The following is a 21,908-nucleotide window of genomic DNA, read 5'->3' as shown; positions in this document are numbered from 1 at the left end:
ATGGGGTATGTTGTATGTAGAGTGTAGGAGTACTAGTATTAGGCGCACAGTGCGACTAACTGACGACTGACGACTGACGACTGACGACTTGACGGGGATTGTTGTGGGCGTGTGGAGTTCCCTTGGGGGGGGCCCTTGTGCAAGCCTGTGCAAGCCTGGGCAGTTGCCGACCGCCGATAAGATGCCCCGGCCAGCCCAAGTTTCCCCAGATTTCCGGCCGTTCGTTGTTGCGCTGGTCTAGCCGTGTTGGGACTGGCACTTCTTTTCTCTCTTTTCTCTCTCTCTCGCTCTCTCTCGCTCTCGCTCTCGCTCCCTGCAGAGCAGAAAGAACATAGGTTCACGGCTTGTTGACCGGGTCATACGCCTGAACCAGCGCCATTACAACCACCACCGTCACAACAACATCAACAACAACAACAACACCAAGAACAACAATAATCACCACCATCAAAACAAAACAAAAAAAAAACCCCCCTCGGAAAAAAAAAAAAGTTATCAAAAATAGTAACGACACCACCGAACACACCCCTCAATGGACTCCCTCCGACCAGCGCTCAGAGCAGTGCGGCTACAGGCCAATGCCAACACCCACAGACCCCATCCACCACCAGCCCTCTACCAATGCCTCCACACGACTGCCATGCGCCGCGCCACCCCGCTGCCACACCCAGCAGTGCCTGGCCACCCGCCGGCGACACCCACACCCGAGCCGTCAGAGGCAATGGCCAGAGTGGCGCGGAAGAGGAAGCAGGCAGACATGATGAAGCAGGCGCGCGAGATGCGAAATGTCAGCTCGGCTAGCAGCAAGCCCAAGACCATGCTGGCCAAGCGCTTCTGGAAGGATGTACATGTCAAGGAGGCCGACGGCGGCCTACAGGTCTTCCTCGACCACAGGCCTGTCCGCATGGCCAACAAGCAAATCCTCACCGTCCCGCCCACCAAGCAGCAGCTGGCCACGGCGATTGCACTCGAGTGGGACCTGCTCACGAGCGCACAACAGGCCCTCAAGGCCGACTACATACCCATGACTTCACTGGCCGCACGCGCCATCGACATTGAGACCGCCGACGCCGAGGGAAGGACCAAGGTCAGAGACGACATTCTCAACTACCTCATGCGCGTCTTCACAACCGACACCCTGCTGTGCTGGGCGCCAGAGACGGTCCTGAACGAGGTCAAGCACGATGGCAAGACGTTGCGCGAGCAGCAAGAAGACGTGGCCACCAAAATCCTCGCCTACCTCACCAGACATGTGTGGCCAGGCGTCGAGATCCGGCCCACACTCGACCCAGACAGCATTATTCCTGTGTCGCAGTCCGAGTTGACCCAGCAGATCATCCGCGGCTGGTGCGCAGGCCTTCCTGCCTACGAGCTTGCTGGACTCGAGCGTGCGGTGCTGGCGTCGAAGAGCTTGCTTGTCGGCGCACGTCTTGTATTCGAATGGGCCGAGGCATTTGCGCATGCACGCAAGGCTGTGCCCACCGAAGCCAGCCGATTTGGAATGCAAGACGCGGCCGAAGCGTGCAGCCTTGAGGTGAACTGGCAGACACGGCAGTGGGGTGAGGTCGAGGACACGCATGACGTAGAAAAGGAGGATCTGCGGAGGCAGCTTGGCAGTGCTATCCTCTTGGTGGCCGGAGCTTTGTCGTAGAAGGGCTGGTTGGAAGCGTAGGGTAGTATTAGGATATGGGTGTTTGTGTACCTATGGTGCTACTCCTACCTGAGTAGAAGACTGCATGGCTTGCATGGCATGGCCCGTCCAATGATCATGGATGAATGCTTCATTGCTGTGTATGTGCAGGTGTCTAGAGTATCTACCACCTATCTCTACTAGAGTATAGCATGTTGCTATCTCGTGATTCGCTGGAGCCAATGCCGTCGGAGCCCATGCCCTACTCCCCCACCACCGCCCTCCCCCCCCCCCCCGCTACTGTTCGCTCGAGTCCTTGGAATACCACACAGGCCGTCATCCTCTAACCCTCTAGTTCACACACACACACACACACACACACACACACACTTTCTCTCTATTTTTTTTAAACTGTGCTGACTGTGACTTCTGGCATCCTGTTTTTCCTGGTGTTACCTAAATCACCAGACCATATCCAGCGAGCCTACTCTACATAGAGAGATACATACACAACACACGCCCCGTCTGACATACATATCTAGGTGCTGTGCCCCATCGCTTGGGGTAGGGGAAGGGGGGTCGTCCGCCACCAATCACGCCCACCATGGAAGGGCAAGTTCAGTCGTGGGCAGAGACACGGTAAATAGCGGCTGATTGTTGGTCGATAGGCACAAGCGGTCCAAGTCAGGGACGGTGAAGAACCTCCTTTCGCGAGTGTCGTCCAAGAACGACGTCACGTATCCTTCATCGCCAGTAGAGGCCAGCACAAGCACGAGCATCAACACCAACCCCAACCCCAACACCAACACCAACACGAATGCCAGCACCAACGAGAATTCCCCACCGACCTCTTCGGCCGCATCGCTCAACTCGCAGCCAACAGCACACTTGGCCTCGTCGTCCTCGCAGTCGCACAAGTCTGCGGTGCACCATCGCAGCCTCTCCAAAAAGAGTGCGCACCTGTCGATGGCGGCCGGGCCCAACGTCACCATGGCGAGCCTGAATACGACCCAGGACAGCTTGAGCCCCGCATCTGCGAGCCACCAACACCACCACCAGGCCTCCCCAAGCTCGTCCACGCCCAAGGCCTCGTCCATTGAGCAGTCCGTCCGCCTGTTTCGCGTCTTCGAGTCGCTGCGTAATGGCGATACCGCCGCCATCTCGCGCGCCATACGTGACCAAACCGCCCCGGCCTCAGCCCCGTCCGATGGCGACGACAGGCGCTCGTCGCTGCAGTTGCCCAGCGCCCGCACCGAAGGCACCTCAATCCTGCACCTCGCAGTGCAGTGTGCAGAGGTGCCCGTCATCGAATTCGTCCTGTCCAATGCCACAGCCACGCCTGACTCGCCCATCGACATCAACGGCCGCGACCGCGATGGCAACACACCCCTCCACCTCGCCGCCACCCTCGGCCGCGCCCCTGTTGTACGCATGCTGCTCGACCAGCCCGGCATCAACGACTCCATGACCAATTACAGCGGCCACACCCCGCTCGACCTAGCCCGCACCCCAGACATCTTCCAGCAGCTGCAGTTGTCCCGCTCCATCTTCATCGACACCAATGTCAAGCGCATACAACACATGGTTGCTTCGGGCGACCTCGAGGCTCTGGAGAAGACACTGCAGGACGAGCGGATTAAGAGCACACTCGACATCAACGGCGGCGAGTTCGCCACAGACCCCATCGTCATCGATGCCGGTGGCACGCTCTTACACGAGGCCGCTAAGAAGAAGGATGTCAAGCTGGCCCAGCTGCTGCTGCTCAACGGTGCCGACCCCTTTCGTCGAGATCGCAAGGGCAAGCTGCCCCAGGACTACACCAAGGACGATCGCACGCGCGCCATCTTGAAGCGATCGCCCGCTGCCGCTGCGGCCCAGCGTGGCATACAGGAGAAGACAATTTTGGCCGGTGGACAGCCAGGCGCCGCTGCTACGGACAGTGGCATGGGTGCCAAGGAATCCCGGGAAATGAAGGGCTATCTTAAGAAGTGGACGAATTATACCACTGGCTACAAGCTGCGCTGGTTCGTCCTGGAAGATGGCGTCTTGAGCTACTACAAGCACCAGGGTAACTAGATGCTGTGTCATCCCCAGGCCGACAAGGTCACACGCTAACTCGGACGTAACAGATGACATTGGGTCTGCCTGTCGCGGTGCCGTCAACATGCGTATTGCGAAGCTGTACATGGATCCCCAGGACAAGCAACGGTTTGAAATTCAAGGCAAGTCCTCTGTCAAGTATCATCTCAAGGCAAACCACCAGGTCGAAGCCAAGCGATGGTATTGGGCTCTGAACAACGCCATCCAGTGGGCCAAAGATGAGGCCCGCGAAGAGGAGAGGCGCGCAACACAAGATCAAGAGACTTTGAAGCAGGCCAAGATGGCACAGATACGACAGGAAGGAGACTCTACCAGTCTCACTAGCTCCAAAATGGCAAACTCCAAGAGTCTTGCTCCTGGTAAGCCCGTCGTCTTCTTTGCCACGCCATTCGCTAACCGAAATAGTCAATACGCTCGGAGTCCCCGTTCCCAGTGTCGATAATACGTCGTCTCGTACAGCTGTCAGTCTGACCGAGGAGCCTGGAAGTACCTATGAACCGAGCATGAATGGACAAGAATTAGGCCGCAGGGTCAGCCACATGGGAACAAACACGATCGCTGGCGACGATGAAGATGAAGAGGATGACTTTGCTGATGATAGTAGTAGTCGCGAAGTCAAGCCCCACAGTAAAGATGCCTTCAACATCACCGCCCAGTCTGCTAAACTGCAGCTTGATCTCCTCAGCTCTGTCTCCGCGGCTCTCCAAATTGAGAAGAGCAGGTCACCCAACTTGCAGATTTCGGATCCGTTGATGTTACAGGCGTTTGCTTCGTATGAGTCAGCCATCAGTAATCTGAAAGGACTGCTCGGTGACTTACTTCGCATCTCACGAGACCGCGATGCCTACTGGCAATACCGCCTAGATCGCGAGGCCAATGTGCGACGCATGTGGGAAGAGAGCATGGCACAGGTTGCCAAGGAGCAAGAGGAGTTGGAGAATAGGATGGGCGAATCTGAGCAAAAAAGACGCAAAACTAAAAAGGCGTTGAAAGAATTTTTGGAAGACTTTGAAATGGACGCTCCTGAAAAAGATGCGGGAGACGGCGAAGAGAAATTTGTAGAGGCCGCCGAAGAGGCCGAGCATCAAGACGAGGTTACGAACAAGCCAAAGTCTATTAGCAAGGTCAAGAGGAAAGCCACCTTTGCGGACATTGCTGCCGAGATCTCCGAATCAGAGTCGGAAAACGACGACGAATTCTTCGATGCAATTGGCGCTGGTGAGGTCGAGGTAGTGGAGATGCCCACTGCGGCACCAGCTGTCGACGAGAAAAAGGACCCGGCTTCTACAGAAGACATCTTTGAACAAAGATATTCCGAAATCGCTACCGCATGGGCTGGGTACGAAGACGGTCCTCGTAAAAAGCTTGCCATGGACGCCGATAACAGGCCTAAGATTTCACTTTGGGTATGTATGGGCAGCGAGGCTACTGTCGCAGCCAACTAACAAGACGACAGGGTATTCTCAAGTCTATGATTGGCAAGGACATGTCAAAAATGACCCTTCCTGTCTCTTTCAACGAACCGACGTCTCTGTTACAACGTGTGGCGGAGGACATGGAATACACCGACTTGCTCGACACAGCTGCAGAGCGCTCCGACTCCACCGAACGTTTGTTGTATGTTGCTGCATTTGCTGCATCCGAGTATGCCTCGACGATAGGCCGGGTCGCGAAGCCCTTTAACCCCCTTCTTGCCGAGACGTACGAGTACGCGAGACCTGACAAGGGCTATCGTTTCTTCATTGAGCAAGTCAGTCATCATCCACCGATTGGCGCAGCATACGCCGAGTCGAAGAAGTGGGATTATTATGTACGTCACTTTGCGATATCCATGATAGCTCATGTTATTAACTCTACTCTTAGGGTGAATCCGCCGTCAGATCTAAATTTTACGGAAAGTCGTTCGAGGTCAACCCGCTTGGTACTTGGTTTCTACGTCTCCGCCCCACGTCTGAAGGAGGAAAGGAGGAAATGTACACTTGGAAAAAGGTTACGTCATCCGTTGTCGGCATCATCACTGGTAACCCGATGATTGATAACTATGGACCCATGGAGATTCGAAACCACACTACAGGCGAGGTCTGCCACCTAGATTTCAAGCAGCGCGGCTGGAAAGCCTCGTCTGCCTTCCAGGTGGTTGGTAAAGTGCTGGATGCAAAAGGCCACGTCTGCTGGTCCATTGGCGGTCGCTGGAACGACAAGATTTACGCTAGATATACCCCCGGCTACGAAGACGCCGATATCGAGAGATCAGCAGCCGCCAAGTCCAAGCACGAGGACAACAAGGCTTTCCTGGTCTGGCAGGCACACGAACGACCGACTGGCATCCCCTTCAATCTCACCCCTTTTGTCATCACCCTCAACGCCATTCCCGACAAACTCCGGCCCATTGTCGCGCCCACCGACACCCGACTCCGGCCGGACCAGCGCGCCATGGAGGACGGCGAGTACGATTTGGCGGCCACGGAGAAGAACCGGGTCGAGGAGAAGCAGCGGGCAACGCGGCGACAGCGAGAGGCGCGCGGAGAAGAGTTTGTGCCCCGCTGGTTCACAAAGTTGACGTGTCCGACGACGGGAGAGGAGTTTTGGGAATTTAATCACGAGTATTGGAAGATTAGGGACAAGGTGGCTAGAGGCGAGGCCAAGTGGCCTGATGCGGGCTTGGAGGATATCTTTTGACAAGGGTGTTGTGCATGTAGTCAGTAGTGTATATAGAGTTGGATAACTACCTAGCTAGGCCTCGTGGTTTTTTCTTCATCACACTTGTCCACAACTTTGAAACAAATAGAGTCGAAACATGCAACCAGACTTTTTCCGTTGCATGCTCACATGCAAAGACCACTTGGAGATCCCGCAAGAACCAAGATTCCAAATCTCCAATCCAAAACTCCCGACAAAACGAATCCCACCCACCGACCCACTACTGCAACATTCCCTCCAAACTCTCACCCAACACCTCCTCGACACCCGAAATCCACCTCTGCGTCTCCCGCTCAACCATCTCATCATCATCCTCCCTCAACTCACTAATAAACGGCAGCATCTCCGGAAGCAAGCCCAGCCACTCCTCGCCCAGCCTGCTCGTCAGACTCTGCTGGCACAGGACGGTTGCCAGACGGGTATGCGGAGCATCTGAGCGCATGTAGCGCAGTAAAATCGCATTCATTTCGCGGTGATTATCAATCGACGACGACGAGGCAGCGGCGAGGTCCGTGATTGTTGGAATTGCGTTGTTGGTATTGTGTGAGGGAGTAGAAGTAGCGGCAGAAGGGAGGGTGAGCAAGGCGAGTAAAGGGGGCATGATGGTGCCGAAATGCGAGGGAGCTTGCCAAAAGCCGTCTTGGTCGTGTTGAAAGGATTTTTGGAGGGCGGTGAGGAGGGCGCGGCGGAGGTTGGGCTCTGAGTCTGCGGTTGCGAGCCAAACGAGGGTCTTGGCGATGTGGTCGATTAGGTAGCTCGAGTAGGTGGTGACGATGGATTTGAACTTGTCGAAGAAGACGGCGAGGAACTTGTAGAAGGTGATGGAACGCTGGGGACCCTCTTGGTCGACAAGCTGGATGAAGAAGGGTCGGAATGTTGCATCGTTGAGCTTGAGAACCATGGCAACGACGGAGTCGACAAGTGTGTCGTCCAATTGCTCGAGTTCCTCTTCGTCAAACTGGCCATCACTCTGCGGGCCAGTCACCTCGCGTAGACGGAAAATCTGGAGAAGAAGACTAAACAGAGTAGAGCTGGCTTTGATGAGCTTGGCTTTTGTTTGACTGTTGATAGTAGAACGAAGCAGTTCAAGATGTTCCAATGATGCCTACAGATTTGTCAGTGTTGTAGCTCATATGAAGAAGGTCGAAACTTACATTGAACCCTTGAGAGACCGCGTGTTGCCATGTACCCTTGATAGCAACAAAGACCTCTTGTGCACTCAGGTGTTCCGATATACTCTGGTAGAAGCCTAGCCGGCTTTCATCGCATGTGTTCTCGAGGCTAGCTGAAGCAGAGCGATGAGAGAGCTGCAACGCGGTGACCAAATAGTCTCGAGAGAACATGTACCCAAGTCTCTCGACAATATTCGATAGAAGAGTAAACACAGCGTTATGCAGGCCAGATTTCTCTTGGCCGACTGCTTGAGATAAGTATTCAAAGGCGGTAGGCAAGATCTTGGGCAGCAAAGATATCGCCTCGTCTTCGAGTACATCAAATACAGAAGTGAGGCAAAGCAGAGATAGTACGCGCACTCTATCATCACTGCTGGATAGAGCCTGTGATCCAGAAATAGACTGTGCGACAGAAGCGATGGCTTTGAGATCCTTCTTACCGAAGCGCTCGATGATGCGATCGATACAGCTGACAGAGATGATCTTGGCCTCCATATCTGGCGACTCTTGCAGGAGACGTTCTACGCTTGGTAAGAACGATAACAAGGCTTGTACAGATTTTCGGTCATTCTGAACGGCGGTCCCTGCGCGTACTTCAACGGCTCTAACCGCTGCAACTTGTACTTGCGAGTCTCGGTTCTCAAGAAGAAGGGCGGCCGACTGGACGAGATCAGAAGTAGGGAGGAGATCCAAGCACTTGGCAAGCACACGACTGCATGCTTCGTACAATTTAGGCGATGAAGCGACCTTTCTTGATAACTGAATTGTCGCTTCCACGATGCTCGCGAAGACTTCACGCGGCCTACTGGTATCATCTCTTCTTCGGAACGCCCGGGTAACATGGGCACGTAGTCGGTCCTCCGTGGCAAGATCTGTGAGACAGGAAAGAAGATTTCGAATCGCAGATTCAATCTGCGCAGGCTGTTTCTCGTTGAGTCCGAAGAGCGTGTCAGCGACCTTGCGCTTAGGTGCAGCAGCATCGATCACGAGGTCGAGGAATCCTCTGAAAGCCTAGATGGGTTAGCTTCAGTCACATCAGTCCAAGGGGAGACTTACATCAAGAGTGTGAATAGGATCGAAAGCGAGCAATAGATCCGTACTGAATTTGCGATGTGTTTTATTACTCTGATGACGATCGGCAAGTAGTGCAACGATGGCAGACAATGCATCCTCTGGGCCGAGGGTGCGAGCAAGCTCCGAGAATAACTTCAACCGTCGGTGCGACGGAATGTGCTCGAAGGCTGCGGTGAAGCTAAGCAAAAGATCGGAAACTCCTGTAAGGAAATTTTTATGCTTGGATCGAAGGGAAGCTGCCAATTGAGGCACGACACGTGAGATGGTCTAGACAAATTAGTCCTAGGTCTTCATGTAGATGCGATAACATACCTTGTCCACTACTTGAGCCGAGTACTCATCCTGCTGCCGCAGTAGAGTTGATCCGATGAATGTGAAGATCGGCATGAGATTGTGCAGGATTAGATCAGGTACCCATGAAGCTAGATTGGCGATGAGAAGCAGCGCACTATTTTGCACCTGTGGGCTGGGAGAGTGCCGTATGCAATCGATGAGCAAATCTGCGCGAACTGCCGATTGATAACCGGCTGTATCTGATTGCGTCTGCAACAGTTAGACCATGAAAGCAAATGCCGATAAAAATACATGCCTTAAGAGTGTCGACTATAGGGGCCAAAGATCCCAGAATCATGCTTTGTAGGTACACAAGTTCAGAGCCAGATTGTTGCTTGAGCGGTTGCAGTTCGCCAAACACTGTAAAGAGATTTTGGAACAAGGCTGGGTGCCTCCCTGGATTTGAACCTTCAATCAGCTCCAGTACGAACGTGAGCTTACGTAGCAGGCGCTGAAGCTCATCTTGAGAAGAAAGTTCCACACGGGCCATTTCATTTCTGCTGGTCCGTCGGCGCTTCTTGGCCGGGGGGCCTTCAGGCATCTGTACGACAGAAGGAACACTTTCCAGTAAAGTGACGAGAGTCGCAGAATCCAAGGGCACACTTCGCAAGGTTTCAAAGGCCCGTTCCCGACATACTCTGTTAAATTCTTGGTTTTTCTCGCTGAATGAAAGATCCAACATCGATTGAGCCAGTGCGAGTCTGATTTCGGATCTGAAGTTCAACCATAGAGCAGCGATTCGGTCAAAGGCAGCATTTGCCAATAGTGATCTGTCCTGGTTATGGGCGCCAGAAATGATTTCTTGTAGTAGTTGAGCACTCCTCGAATCCTTGGGCAATAGCACAGCGAGGTGTGCGCGGTCTGCATCTCCAAGCGATAATCCCCCATTTGCCTCGCAACGCATAGTCACTTCAGCACTTGGCAAACTGCACCACTCTTGGACAAATGGTAGCACAGTAGTGATGCGAACCGTGTCGGAAATCTTACCCATGAATGCAAACATCGGCAATAGACTCAATCTTACATTGAGAAGTGGTGTTAGACCGGCATGCCTGGCAAAGAAGGAGAGGATCGAGGTTCGCTGCTGTGCTTTAACAGCATGCTTGGGATGGGATTTAGACGTTTGTGAGCCTTCGAGCGAGTCTCGTATGGCAGGAATGATGAAGTGAGAATCCATGACACACTCCTCTAGGATTGGCCTGATGATTGACATTAGTAACGTGGAGACTTCCTCTTGCTTTAAAAGAGTGAGCGTCTTCGACATATCGCCGTAGAAATTAGGAATGCCCGATATATTCTCTTTTGGTGTCGCAGAGGACATCCCAGAGATTGTAGCAACGCATGCAGCGGCCGAACGTCTAATAAGGGAAGATGGATCAGTGAGCGCATGCACCAAGTATGGCAGTAGGTTCTGTAGCGCTCGTGCATTATGGACCTGCTCAACAGCAGACTTGGTAGCTTGCAAAGCAGCAAGTCGTACGGGGATGGTACGTCGACTGCTCCATATGCGGGCTAGAAACGACAGGTATAATGGATTTTCGGCTGCCTCATTGTGGCAAAGCGCCTTCGATTGCAAGTAATGTTTTGTTTGCTTGACAGAGACTGCCTTCTCGAAAGCCTCTGCGACACTGGCGAAATCAGCGTCAGACTTGATAGCCAAGAAACTCGTAACGGATACGGTCGGTGAATCGATGTATAGATCTTTGTCAATGGTGCTGTTGTCTTCTGGGTCCAACATCAGTTCGTCCTCCGAATCCGTAGCATCAATCTTCGCAACTTCAGAGGATGGTGTGGCGAGTATGCCCAGAGATTCCATATCAAAATTGCTTTGCTTTGCCGTATCAGAGAGCACACCAATTAGCTGCTTCATTTCCGTCAAGTGTGTTGTAAACCCCAGCAGTTCCGCATGCTCTTCAGAGCCTGGCTGGCTCTTTCCGAGCAGCTGAAGGAGAGTCGACAGTACGATTTGGGTCTTTGACTCGCTGAGCAGTCGAGATTCAAGGAGTTCATCGAGTGTACTGCGACTCTCTTCAGAGCGAGCAACACCTGAAAGAGCACCAAGCGCACAACCCAACGCCAGCCGTTCGACGTGACACTGTTGTGATACCAAGGCCAGTTTCGAGCACAATTGCGGTATCTTGAGCAGCCGTCGATAGACCTTGTCCGGGATCTGTGCCGTTGTACGTTCTCCAGCAATCATGGCCAAGCATGCCAGACACTCGATCAAGGATGAATCGTCATGCGCGAGAAGCACAGCTTCCATGAGTCCATCTAGAACCTTGTCGCCCACCTTGGCCTGAGTGACGAGGATGACAACGATAGCATAGCAGGCCGTCACTGTCTCAGCCCCATGCTTGGCCCTCATGCAGTTGTTGAGAACGGGCAGGACTTCCAAAACAAGCTCCTCCATCTTCTGGTCCTGTACATCGCGCCTGCCAGTGCTGGAGTTGTTGAGGATACCAAAAACAGCCTCGACCGTAATGCTGGACCAGAAGGACAGCATGTGGGCGTACTGGTGGCCCGCCTTGACGACCTTGGTGACATGGGACTGGTATGCCCTGAAGAAGGTCAGGGTGGTGATGGCGGTGTATGCAATGGTACGGCGGGGTGGATTAGTCGGCGACTGGATGTAGGGGAAGAGGAAGCGCAGGGCAGGTTGCGGGTGGGGCGAGAGTATGGAGAGGAGGGCGAGGAACTGCGGGGTGTTGTGGTAGGGCAGGTAGGTGAGGACGAGGCATTCGGTATTGTACTCGTGCACCTTGAAGCGACGGACAAGCCACTCGAGCGCCTTCTCTGCGGGCCGAAGCAGCAGACGCGGGGCGATGAGAGTGAGGAAGGCGTCGATGACAGTATCGAGTTTGGCATTGTCGGCCGCGGTCATGTGCGTACGGTCTTCCACTTTGCTCTGTTCGCTGAACAGGCTCTTGGAGAAGTGTAGGAAGCGCGGGTCCAGCGCGCAGAGGTCCCGGTAGCCCTCGTGGCATATGAGGTAGAGCTGATCAAACGACTGTGAAGCGGCGACCTTGGGCTCGAATAGCAGCGATTTGCCATGGGCTGCCTTTTGCGCGCGGAGGTCCAACTGGTGGGTGCTTGATACGGCGATAGCCGCAAGCTGCTTCTGGAGCGCGGTTGCCATTGTGCTTACGGGGTGAACGAGAAGGGGCGCGCAAAGCTTCAGGTGGAAGGAGGGGCGGTCCCAGGAGCCATACGGGATGCTACGGAGCGCGAGGGTTTCCGAGGCGAGTCGAGATGATGTGCTGTTGAACACGGTTGTGAGGCTTGCAGGTAGAGGCGTTGGGCCGATATTTTTTTTTTGGTCGGCCAAGATTTCGGGACCAATGAAGCTTAGCGCCATCTAGGAATTCCAGAGCAGCCCCCAGGGCTCAAGTGCGGACCTCCGAGAGCACGTGATCTGCCTGGCTCGACCGACATTATGTAATCCGCTTTCATTGGCTAGCATAGCTGTACTGTGGTAAGCCTGTCTTAGGGTGTGTACTGAATGGCCCCAGCCTGTACATATCCTCCAGCCTCTAGCCGCCTTCACAGCGCAACGTCTTCCCCAACAAATCATTGCATACTTGACATGCACCATACCGGTGGCATACCATGGTAGGTAGATAGCACTATGCTGGTCTGATGCCACTGATGCCAGAGTATAGCTCACATGCTCTACCTACCTAACTCACAAGTACAAATGCATCTCAATCATGCTAATATACCGGTACGCCAAGATGCCCGCTGCTGCGAGTGTGCGCTCAGGTTCACCTATAGGTACCTAACATGATAGTGGTTTCAAAACCGTACCTGATTAGGTACCATACATTAGGTGGCAAGTACAGCGGCTAACATGCGCGCACAATACAGGCGAAAGGCGGGCTGTAAGAACCTCTCCTGACGCGTTGCACAGCACAAAGCTTGTCTAAAAACGATTCGACATTAATGCCTAGCCAGGTCGCGCCGTGAGTGGCTTGGCCAAGACCACATCCCAACCTCCACTAAACGTCAGCACTATTGTTTAGTCTACGGAACATACCAAAGATTATATTCTCGGGATTCGGGAAATACGGGGGATTAAAGGGGTGGCGGGAAGGAAGTGGGGGAATTTTTGATTTTTGATTTTTTTTTAAAAGAGGAGCTGTCTTGCAACAACGGTAGGTCAAATTACCGGAGAGGAGTGCCGATGGACGAATAACTACCACGCCGGCCGACCCAAGGCCAAGACGACACAACTGATCCTTACACGTTAATGCGATGCTGCCAGACTGCTTGTTCACTGCGGGCACTGTATGAACTCGCCCCAAGGATGTCTTGCATCTCTTTGACAGAAGTGAACATGATCTGGCGTGCGACAAACCACCTAATTCCCTCGGTGCAAGGTGGGCTTGTCAGACTACCCTCGTATGTCCAGAATTCGTTGAAGTGTAGCACAGCATCCAGAGCAAGCGTCAGATTCAGCTCGCAAGACTCTTCCTCGCCAACCTTGTCCAATTCGATCATGGGGGGCAATTGCTGGAAGAACTGGTTGTTCGCTTGACCCGGGTCGATCCGGATGGCCAGCACAGCGGCTTCGTTCCCCTCGGCGTCAACATGGACGAAATGGATCTCGGCTTTGCTGCGGTGCCCCCCAACCGTGTGATCGGCTGGGGTGTGGACGTGCAAGCCCTTGAGGTAGACGGTCTCGTTATCGTAGGTTATGCTTGGGTGCCGGGTCCAGTCATTGTCTTCATGATGGACAGTAAAACCAGGACCATATCCAGTGTTGAAGAAGGTCCCCTTCACAGATCCATTGTAGTCGAATCTCGGAACGTGGCTCTGTGCGAGACCATTGCCCATAGCTAGCGGTATAGGGGACTGATGAGTTCCTATCTGACACATACGGTAGTCCTTGTTGACTTTGCCCCAGTCGTACGAGGCTTCATAGGTCCAGTCGCTCTTTTCCTTCTTGCCTTCTACCTCAGCAAGTGTTGTACGTTTTCCCAGGGGCATGGGTTTGTTGTTGGAGTGATCTGGACATGCCAGAGCAACGGGCGCAAGGATAGCGGCCAGAGCGAATGACTTGAAAAACATGGTAGCGAGTGTGGGGGAAAAGAAAGTAATTGTAGAATAAGTTTGAAGTGAAGTTTGGATGGCATGATTTCTTCTTGGGCGCGCAGGCTTTTATACAAGCTGCCAAATGGCTGCCGCCTCCAGGATCATGAACACCCTGTCCCGCACAGAGCCCTTGAAGATGACTCCACACATTGCCAAGGTCTTGAGAATGAAAACTGTACCATGTCGAGTGCTTTTGCCTTCGTGATCTAGGCACGCTTGCCAAGCAGCCTATTGTGCACGTATAGAATGTGACGGGACATGCATAGAGTCGTGGCGGTAGCATGGCCAAGCTAAAGGAGATACGGACATGCTGTCAGTGCGGCGCTGGAGACCATGATGTTAAAGGGTAGTCCTTGGGTTTCATTGCAAAGGTCTCGTTGCCAAGAGATACAAGATCGGCTCCGCCCTGTTTATTGGCGTTCGGTCGTCTTAGCTCGGCGGCTTACTGGATAGCGTTAGAAGTTTGGCCGACCAGGGGCTGAGCCCGCCGAGACAGCGACGTCGACCTTGGAGTATGGAGGTAGGCATGTGTAGGTGAATCAGTACAGTCCACATTTCTTTCCACAATCAACACGTCCACGGACCGAGACTGCGGAACCGACTTTTGGACACGGGTACTCGGTCCGCTACGGATAACAGTACATCTGGAAGTCGTAACTTTCTGGCCCGAACCGTCTCGTAAGCCCATCTACCGGTGTCGGCTAGCTACCTCGTACGGTACTCAGCTATCTATCGGTTCATAACTCTACGGAGTTAACATGCACTGGATGCGTTTACACACGCCCTGGTGCGATCTATCGCGATAACTTCACTCCAGCAAGAGATAACTGGACTCCCCAAGCAGTATGTTCATATTTTACTCCTACCGTAAGTGGCAGAGCGTCATTTTATAATGTCGGCGGAAATCTACCGATGCCGCTCCTGTAACAGGAAAACAAGCTTGCACATGCAAAGTGCAATGACTTTTGCATGCAAGCCAGGTCCACAGTCGGGGATGTTTGAGATAGCAGCTTATCGATCTCGACTCCTGTACCGGTACCAAAGCAGGCTAGAAAGGACGCTGCAGCCAACAGGGCTATCGCAGCAATTCTGAGAAATCATGAAACAGGAATCGGCCGAAATTCAATGGGTTGATAAACAAGACTTTGGCTAAACATCAATAACTTGAAGTCTAAAGACATGGATTGCGATGCTTGGAGATCTTGGCGTTGGCGTATGGTAGGTAATGGGTACCTGTACAGTATGTATGCAGAATGTGGAGTGCCCATCAAGCGCTAACTTGAGGCAAATAACGGGAAATTCATGCTAGTATATCAACGACAAGAAGACATAGAACCAATCTTGCTGAGAAAATACATCATGATATAGAAGTAGACCAAAGCGAAGACCATATACTTACTTACTGTAGGAGAGTAGAGATCTCGTGGGCGAGAACTTTCATTTTCTTGGCTAGAGTATTGGCGTAGGAACATGCACAAATCGACACTCGTTGAAAATTGAAAGCCAACAGACACGGGCACTCCACCAAGGATTAATAATCGTATTGCTCAGCTCAGCGTGAGATTTTCAACTATGGCGCATTGCAAATGTGCGCCGATCCACCGCCAGAACAAAAGTCTTCTTTCAAGGACCAAATTCTTTATTGACCAGGAAAGCTTGCTCTTTTGTTATATTATTTATTCTTTGCCGCCCACAACGTATCAGCTTTCAGCATTTGTTGGAGCCAAGAAACGGGACCATAAACAATCATGCACCAGATCTTACGCCAAGTCTAACGAATCAAACGATGAGCGCCAGGGTAGAGCTCATCTTCCTTGGCTTCAAACTAATTCTCCAATAGCTAACGGGAGTTGCTAATTGTCCTTGCCCTTCCTATCTAGGTATAGCTATAGTATTAGTGGCTTAGCAGTGAATGTAATACATCTTACTAAGGAAGGGGGAGCACGTTTTTTATATATTCTATATCCCATACTCTATACTAACCCTCACCCTACTGCACCCTTACTCTGGATACCCTAAACCCTAGGTATTTATGCTTACTTATATATGTTTTCACGTAAGATACACAGCGCCAAGTACTAATTTGCTAGGCGGTCAAGGTACCCTAGTAAGGGCGAGGACGATTAGTCCATTGTGGCGAGGAAAATTATCACTTCCCATAGCCAACGGCACCTCATTGGGCTGTCGAGCCAAGTCGGCCTTGTAGTTTCACTGTGTTCAACTGCTTCGTCCGCTGGTTCCATATTACCCGCCCATGCTATTCTGTGGCCTCGCGAGCTGCCGCCTTCATTGCCTTCTTGCAGTGACGCCCAGCTCTTTCTAGTGTTTTCTTGACCGCGCGCACACTGGTGTGACGCCGAACTTCATTGATGCGTTCCCCTGTCCAGACTCCTTTTACCTCGATTCGTCTTGGGGTGAAGGAGGTGTTCTTCGAAGAGCTGGCAGGCGGCATTTTCGGGAATGAGATCGTCTGTATCATCACAGGGGTCGTCACTGGGCGTTTCTGACGAAACAGAGAGTGAATCCCGATGATGCGGTTGGTTTGTATGAACAACAGTGGCGGCCTGCTTGTCCCCTCTGAAGCTATCAAGGACGTTCGGAGGATGAACGCCAGACACATTTTCCAATGGTCGCTTTCGTTTCCTAAGCATCTTTCAACCCTTGCTGATTTGATGTTGTGTCTGTTCGAGCTGACATGCTGTGCAGAAGACGTGAACGACAGTGGAAACCCGTAAGCAGTACGAGGTTATAAATAAATATGACGCGAAAGAGTCTATGACAGGGGATGACAGTGAATGGATTCGTTGCTTGGTGAATAGAATGGAAAGAGAGGTGACGCGACGAGGGAATACGATATGGACATTATCAGCTAGAAGGGGCTTTTAAGGCGCATTAGGGAGGTCGTCACGATGCGAGCGGAAGGCGCTTTTCATGAGTTCAACCAACTCACAGTTGAAGTGCTCAGGGTTTATTGATGACCTTGCCAGATCCCTAGAGCACCGGGGGAAAGTTCAAAAGCGCCATCGCTTAGGGCATGCTCATACTCCAAATCCGGTTGGAACTCCCAATACAGACTTTCAGCGTCACTGCTCATCTTGAACGTGTATGCGGCCGCATCATCGTCGACCAAAATCTTGGGAACGCCATGGGCAGCTGCTGCCTCGACCATGAGCTGGACTTCGCAGGAGCGTTCCATGAGCGTGTAAAGGAAAGCAGCTTCATCGACAGTACCTCCCACCGTCTATATTCAGTTAGCCCGAACACGAGATAATTCTCTAGAGACCAGTCGTTTGCTCACCAATAGTCCATGATTCCTCAGAATTATGCCCTTTCCCTTTGACCCCAATGCGCTGGCCAGTCGGAGGCCCTCTTCCTCGCTAAAAACAACACCGCCAAAGTCGTCGTAAACAGCCTGCGCATCGCCGTAAAAGTAGCACACGTCTTGATTAAGCATCTCCAGAGGACGAGCAAAAGCACTCCAGGCTTTGCCCGCCTTGCCATGGCAGTGGCATGCAGCATTCACATCCGGGCGTGCTTTGTGCACAGCTGAATGTATAAGGAAGCCTGCAGCGTTGGCCGGCCTGCTTGTATTGCCTCCGACCACATGACCATCATAGTCAACAAGGACCATATCAGACGCCTTGAGTAGGCCAAAGTGCTTGCCGAGAGGATTGGTCCAGAAGGTGTGTGGGTTCTCTGGATCGCGTACACTGATGTGGCCGCTCATGCCCTCGGTCAGACCATGTCTGGAGAAGACTCTAAACGCGCCAGCCTAGCCAACTATCAACTACTAGACGTCTCATCAAGCCAGGACAGATGCTTGCGAATACCATGTGCGAGAGAATCCATGCGCGTTGCTTATCGAACGAAGAGAAGAGCGGAATGCCAGGAAGACAGACGCCCTGAGAGATGGCCTGAAGTGGCGTCTTCTCCTTAGCATCGTCGGTTTCGCATCGCGGGACCAGCTGCTTCGAGTGACCAGAAGTAGACGGCACAGAAACTGACTGGGCTGGTAACACGGAGGGTGCCATCTTCTCGGGTATCAGACTTGTGATGAGCTGAAGATGAGATGAAGATGTAGGTAGCACGACGCGAAACCAACGCGCTCTCTCGTGTTGCGGGGTAATCTCAAATGTACTGTATCAGGTGACCTGTCAGGTGACTTCACATGCTGTCAACTGGCCACTACTGCGGTTGTTTCCACCCACCTGAGTGACGGCAACGCTGTCTTGAATACGCGATGCTGAGAAGACCGCTTCAGACTGTTCAGAGTGCACAACCACTCCGACAAGCTCCAAGCCGATATCGACATCGACAGCGACATCGACATCGATATCGAGCGTTGATGGAGGGGGGTCTCTCGGTAGTCTTCGCACCGATTCTATGCCCCACTACGCCACAAAGGACTGGGTCAAATGAGGCCAGCGGGGTATCTCCTCGTCGCCAAAGCACACAATTATCCCGCCATCTGTCGGCCGTGCAATCCATCCCAATCAACACCGTAATGGTCACTGTTCTGCGCGGATTGGGCCCCCACCATGCCACGCCAAGGAACAATTTTTGACGGCTTCAATGGCTACAAAGGGCCTCCCGGCCGGCGTTATGGCCGAGCGGACATGCGATGAGATACTTAACTAGAAACTGCCTGCTCAACGGGCTCCGACCCAACACCAACATACCTCGCTATAGATTCCAACCGTTCAAACCTTACTTATTCTTCAGAATGTCTTCAGGCAAGACCGTCACCCTCAACACCGGCCACAAGATCCCGTCAGTCTTCCTTCTGCTCAACGTACTTTGAGCTTGGACTTACACACCCACACAGTCAATTGGGCTATGGCACATGGCAAGCCGCTCCTGGTGAGGTTGGCAATGGCGTCTACGAGGCCTTGAAGATCGGCTACCGACATCTGGTACGGTTCATCTATTCCGAGTTTGATGCACTACTAACCTTTGCTTCGTGAACAGGATCTTGCAAAGATGTACGTAAGAGTCCCCACGCGTGTTTAGACCATGGCACGAATTGTTCCGACACACACTCTATCAGCGGTTTCAGGCTTCAAGAGCCGATCCTGAGCTCCCAATTCCTACTATTCGCCCCGTTCAGTCCTATGGGCCATGTCTTGCACCAACTGTTCAAGAAAGCTGGCTAACGAGATTTTCCACCAATCACAGCTATGAGAACCAAAAGGAGGTCGCTCAAGGTATCAAACGTGCCTTCAAGGACATCCCCGGTCTTAAGCGAGAGGACATCTTCATCACATCCAAGCTCTGGAACACACAGCATGACCCCGCCCACGTCGAGGCTGCCCTCGATGACACTCTAGCCGAGCTTGAGCTTGACTACCTTGATTTGTACCTCATTCACTGGCCCGTCAACTTCGGCCCCGGCAAGGACCCGCATTCCGATCTTTTCCCAGCCAGCTCAGACCCCAACGAAGTCAACATCGACAACTCAATTCCCAACAGCGAGACATGGAAAGCCATGAACAAGCTGCCCAAGAGCAAGGTCCGCTCAGTTGGTGTCTCGAACTTCACATACCAAAATCTGAAGGCTCTTGTCGAAAAGACAGGACTAGTGCCCGCCGTAAACCAAATTGAACGCCACCCCATCCTCCCGAGCAAAGAGCTCATCGCCTACGCCAAGGAGAAGAACATTCACATTACTGCCTATTCTGCCTTTGGTAACAACTTCTTCAACATTCCCCTCCTCATCACGCGCCCAGAAGTCAAAGCTATCGCAGAAAAGAAGGGAGCCACACCTGCCCAGGTCATCTTGGCTTGGAGTCAGGTTGGCGGACACTCTGTCATTCCCAAGTCTGTCACACCCTCCCGTATTGCTGAGAACTTCAAGGAGATTGAGTTGTCGGAAGAGGATGTTGCCGCTATTCAAAAGTTCTCTGATGAGCATCAGGGCAGGAGACGATACAATGTACCTTACACTGCGAACAAACCTCGCTGGAGCATTAACATCTTCGATGAGCCGGAAGAGCAGGAGGCACCCAACAAGGTCATTGTGTAGATATACAAAGTATTAGGGGAGAATTCGAGTTATGTCTTGCACAACTTGAGGAGAATAAAACTAAAAGGTGAAACATAGGATTAAGAGGGACTCTGCAATGAGCTTTACTTTGAAACACTAGTCAATCCTTTCCATTTCATAAGTCTATGCGTTCATCGTTCTAGCAGCACCAAAGGCGCATCCTGGACATGGAACGCTCTATCCTGTAGCACTTATTATCTCCGCCCTGCTCCGCTGACTTTGCACTCAGGCCCATCGACTGCAAAGCAGAGGCAATACGCCAGTGCTCATCCATCTTACATCCGTACGAATTGGGAATGATGTCGTGCCAGTACCACGATGCAAGCTCCTGTTTGAGATCACTGTCCCATACACTCGCTGCGGATGGCGGGTTACGAGTGTCCTTGAGAAGCACACCAGCAGTGGTATCGCTCCCCGTCAGACCGCACATCAGTGCACCGCCTTTTGTGGTGTATGTCGTCCCGTCTGCGGAACTGACATAGTCGTCATCGAAGAAGGCGATGGATGGTATTTTGGGGTTACGGTATGCCAGAGGAGCGGATGTATCGCCAATGCCAATAGAATCGGGGAATAAGAGGTGGGGTCTGATGCTACCCGAAGAGCTGTTCGAAATATTTGCGATTCTGGCCCTGAATGTGCAGATGATCACGAGGGACAAGGCAGCAAGGCACGCCCTCATGGTCGATATGTGAGATGACGAGAAAATCGCGGCTTATCCAACGATCTTATGCGATTAAGCTACTTAGTGTCTTACTCATCTGGGTGGTTGGTATGGTAGAGCTCAGAAAGGTCTCGTGAAAGAGGAACGCTGTTTGATAGAGAGGCGCTTGGGAACGATGCAGGCTACCGCGACATGATCACACTGGTATTAACCCGTGTTTGTTGTGGCTGGAAGACACTAAACTACTGTACACCGAGTTCTCGAGTGCGTTTGTAGATGCTTGTTGTTGCTGTTGGTATCAGCTACATTGACTTCAAGTCCGTTTTTGGTTGACACTTTCAATCCACATACTACGCGGTGACATCAGTGGCATCTCATTGAAATGTTAAAAAAGCAAGAAGTAGACGTAAAGGATCACACAGGGCTTTGTATATCTCTCTTGTTTGCTCATACACAGTCTAGAGTTACCATATGGAACAGCCCATTCGAAACGAGGCTGGAGTTCACATTATTTCATTATTTCGTCACATGACCTCGAGTTGCAACATGGCAGTATGGCGCGTTTTGGCTTGGAAATGGTTATTTACTTGACAGCTCCTTTGAATGTCTGCAGGAAAAACAATTGCATGTCTCACTGCGTTTAACAATGTTGCCAGACTTGGCTAGCGTGCCTCACTAAGGCTTCCGGTCGACGACCGCCCTTTGTGTCATTTTCATCATCACATCTTTTCCGACCTCACACTTTATAATGGCATAATTCGTGGGATCCTCTCGCGGATGTTGATGGTGATGTGTAACTGTTTGTAGAAGTAGGCATGTATGGCATCAACGGATAAGCCTGAAGTCACATCTCAGCATGGCTTCGCTTCGTTCCAGATGGCGGCTCAGGCTGTTCTCTACAACTATCCACAAGGGGCATCTGTCGTCTCTATGCTGTCTTTGGATCTGGTGATTCTCGTTTACCGTTGTTGCTGCTACTTTCTTTTCCCAATACTTCGCTGCGAGATGTTGATGCTTGTCAGTTGGTAGATTATGATTTGAATCCTGCATCCATTCAGTACTGGTAGCGTTTCAGTTCTTTCTTGTTTGTTATGCCCAGATCAG

General features: G+C 52.2%; 8 protein-coding genes across 8 annotated transcripts; 3 read left to right on the top strand and 5 right to left on the bottom strand.

Moving 5' to 3' along the window:
- Nucleotides 1-532: 532 nt before the first annotated feature.
- On the top strand, nucleotides 533-1,651 carry IAQ61_005015 (uncharacterized protein; the record flags this gene model as incomplete). Its single annotated transcript, XM_066096603.1, has 1 exon — nucleotides 533-1,651. The coding sequence occupies one exon, from the start codon at nucleotides 533-535 to the stop codon at nucleotides 1,649-1,651; it is 1,119 nt and encodes a 372-aa protein (XP_065953298.1).
- Nucleotides 1,652-2,234: 583 nt separating this feature from the next.
- On the top strand, nucleotides 2,235-6,409 carry IAQ61_005014 (uncharacterized protein; the record flags this gene model as incomplete). Its single annotated transcript, XM_066096602.1, has 6 exons — nucleotides 2,235-2,242; nucleotides 2,299-3,698; nucleotides 3,760-4,089; nucleotides 4,136-5,136; nucleotides 5,187-5,540; nucleotides 5,594-6,409. The coding sequence occupies 6 exons, from the start codon at nucleotides 2,235-2,237 to the stop codon at nucleotides 6,407-6,409; spliced, it is 3,909 nt and encodes a 1,302-aa protein (XP_065953297.1).
- A 241-nt stretch (nucleotides 6,410-6,650) lies between these two features.
- Nucleotides 6,651-12,364, bottom strand: IAQ61_005013 (uncharacterized protein; the record flags this gene model as incomplete). Its single annotated transcript, XM_066096601.1, has 5 exons — nucleotides 6,651-7,535; nucleotides 7,585-8,613; nucleotides 8,659-8,943; nucleotides 8,989-9,219; nucleotides 9,266-12,364. The coding sequence occupies 5 exons, from the start codon at nucleotides 12,362-12,364 to the stop codon at nucleotides 6,651-6,653; spliced, it is 5,529 nt and encodes a 1,842-aa protein (XP_065953296.1).
- An 881-nt stretch (nucleotides 12,365-13,245) lies between these two features.
- Nucleotides 13,246-14,076, bottom strand: IAQ61_005012 (uncharacterized protein; the record flags this gene model as incomplete). The annotated part of the gene is made up of 1 exon (XM_066096600.1): nucleotides 13,246-14,076. One exon carries the CDS (start codon nucleotides 14,074-14,076, stop codon nucleotides 13,246-13,248), a length of 831 nt encoding a protein of 276 aa, XP_065953295.1.
- A 2,281-nt stretch (nucleotides 14,077-16,357) lies between these two features.
- On the bottom strand, nucleotides 16,358-16,552 carry IAQ61_005011 (uncharacterized protein; the record flags this gene model as incomplete). Its single annotated transcript, XM_066096599.1, has 1 exon — nucleotides 16,358-16,552. One exon carries the CDS (start codon nucleotides 16,550-16,552, stop codon nucleotides 16,358-16,360), a length of 195 nt encoding a protein of 64 aa, XP_065953294.1.
- A 516-nt stretch (nucleotides 16,553-17,068) lies between these two features.
- On the bottom strand, nucleotides 17,069-18,131 carry IAQ61_005010 (uncharacterized protein; the record flags this gene model as incomplete). Its single annotated transcript, XM_066096598.1, has 3 exons — nucleotides 17,069-17,341; nucleotides 17,399-17,872; nucleotides 17,931-18,131. 3 exons carry the CDS (start codon nucleotides 18,129-18,131, stop codon nucleotides 17,069-17,071), a joined length of 948 nt encoding a protein of 315 aa, XP_065953293.1.
- A 590-nt stretch (nucleotides 18,132-18,721) lies between these two features.
- On the top strand, nucleotides 18,722-20,122 carry GLD1_1 (mitochondrial glycerol dehydrogenase Gld1; the record flags this gene model as incomplete). Its single annotated transcript, XM_066096597.1, has 4 exons — nucleotides 18,722-18,870; nucleotides 18,926-19,013; nucleotides 19,069-19,082; nucleotides 19,276-20,122. 4 exons carry the CDS (start codon nucleotides 18,722-18,724, stop codon nucleotides 20,120-20,122), a joined length of 1,098 nt encoding a protein of 365 aa, XP_065953292.1.
- A 160-nt stretch (nucleotides 20,123-20,282) lies between these two features.
- IAQ61_005008 (uncharacterized protein) lies at nucleotides 20,283-20,822 on the bottom strand (the record flags this gene model as incomplete). Its single annotated transcript, XM_066096596.1, has 1 exon — nucleotides 20,283-20,822. The coding sequence occupies one exon, from the start codon at nucleotides 20,820-20,822 to the stop codon at nucleotides 20,283-20,285; it is 540 nt and encodes a 179-aa protein (XP_065953291.1).
- Between the last annotated feature and the right edge of the window lie 1,086 nt (nucleotides 20,823-21,908).

Source organism: Plenodomus lingam (assembly GCF_022343315.1).
Source record: "Plenodomus lingam strain CAN1 chromosome Unknown contig_21, whole genome shotgun sequence".
NCBI lineage: Eukaryota > Fungi > Ascomycota > Dothideomycetes > Pleosporales > Leptosphaeriaceae > Plenodomus > Plenodomus lingam.
Note: the sequence above shows the minus strand (reverse complement) of the source record. Positions and strands in the feature narration are given on the sequence as shown.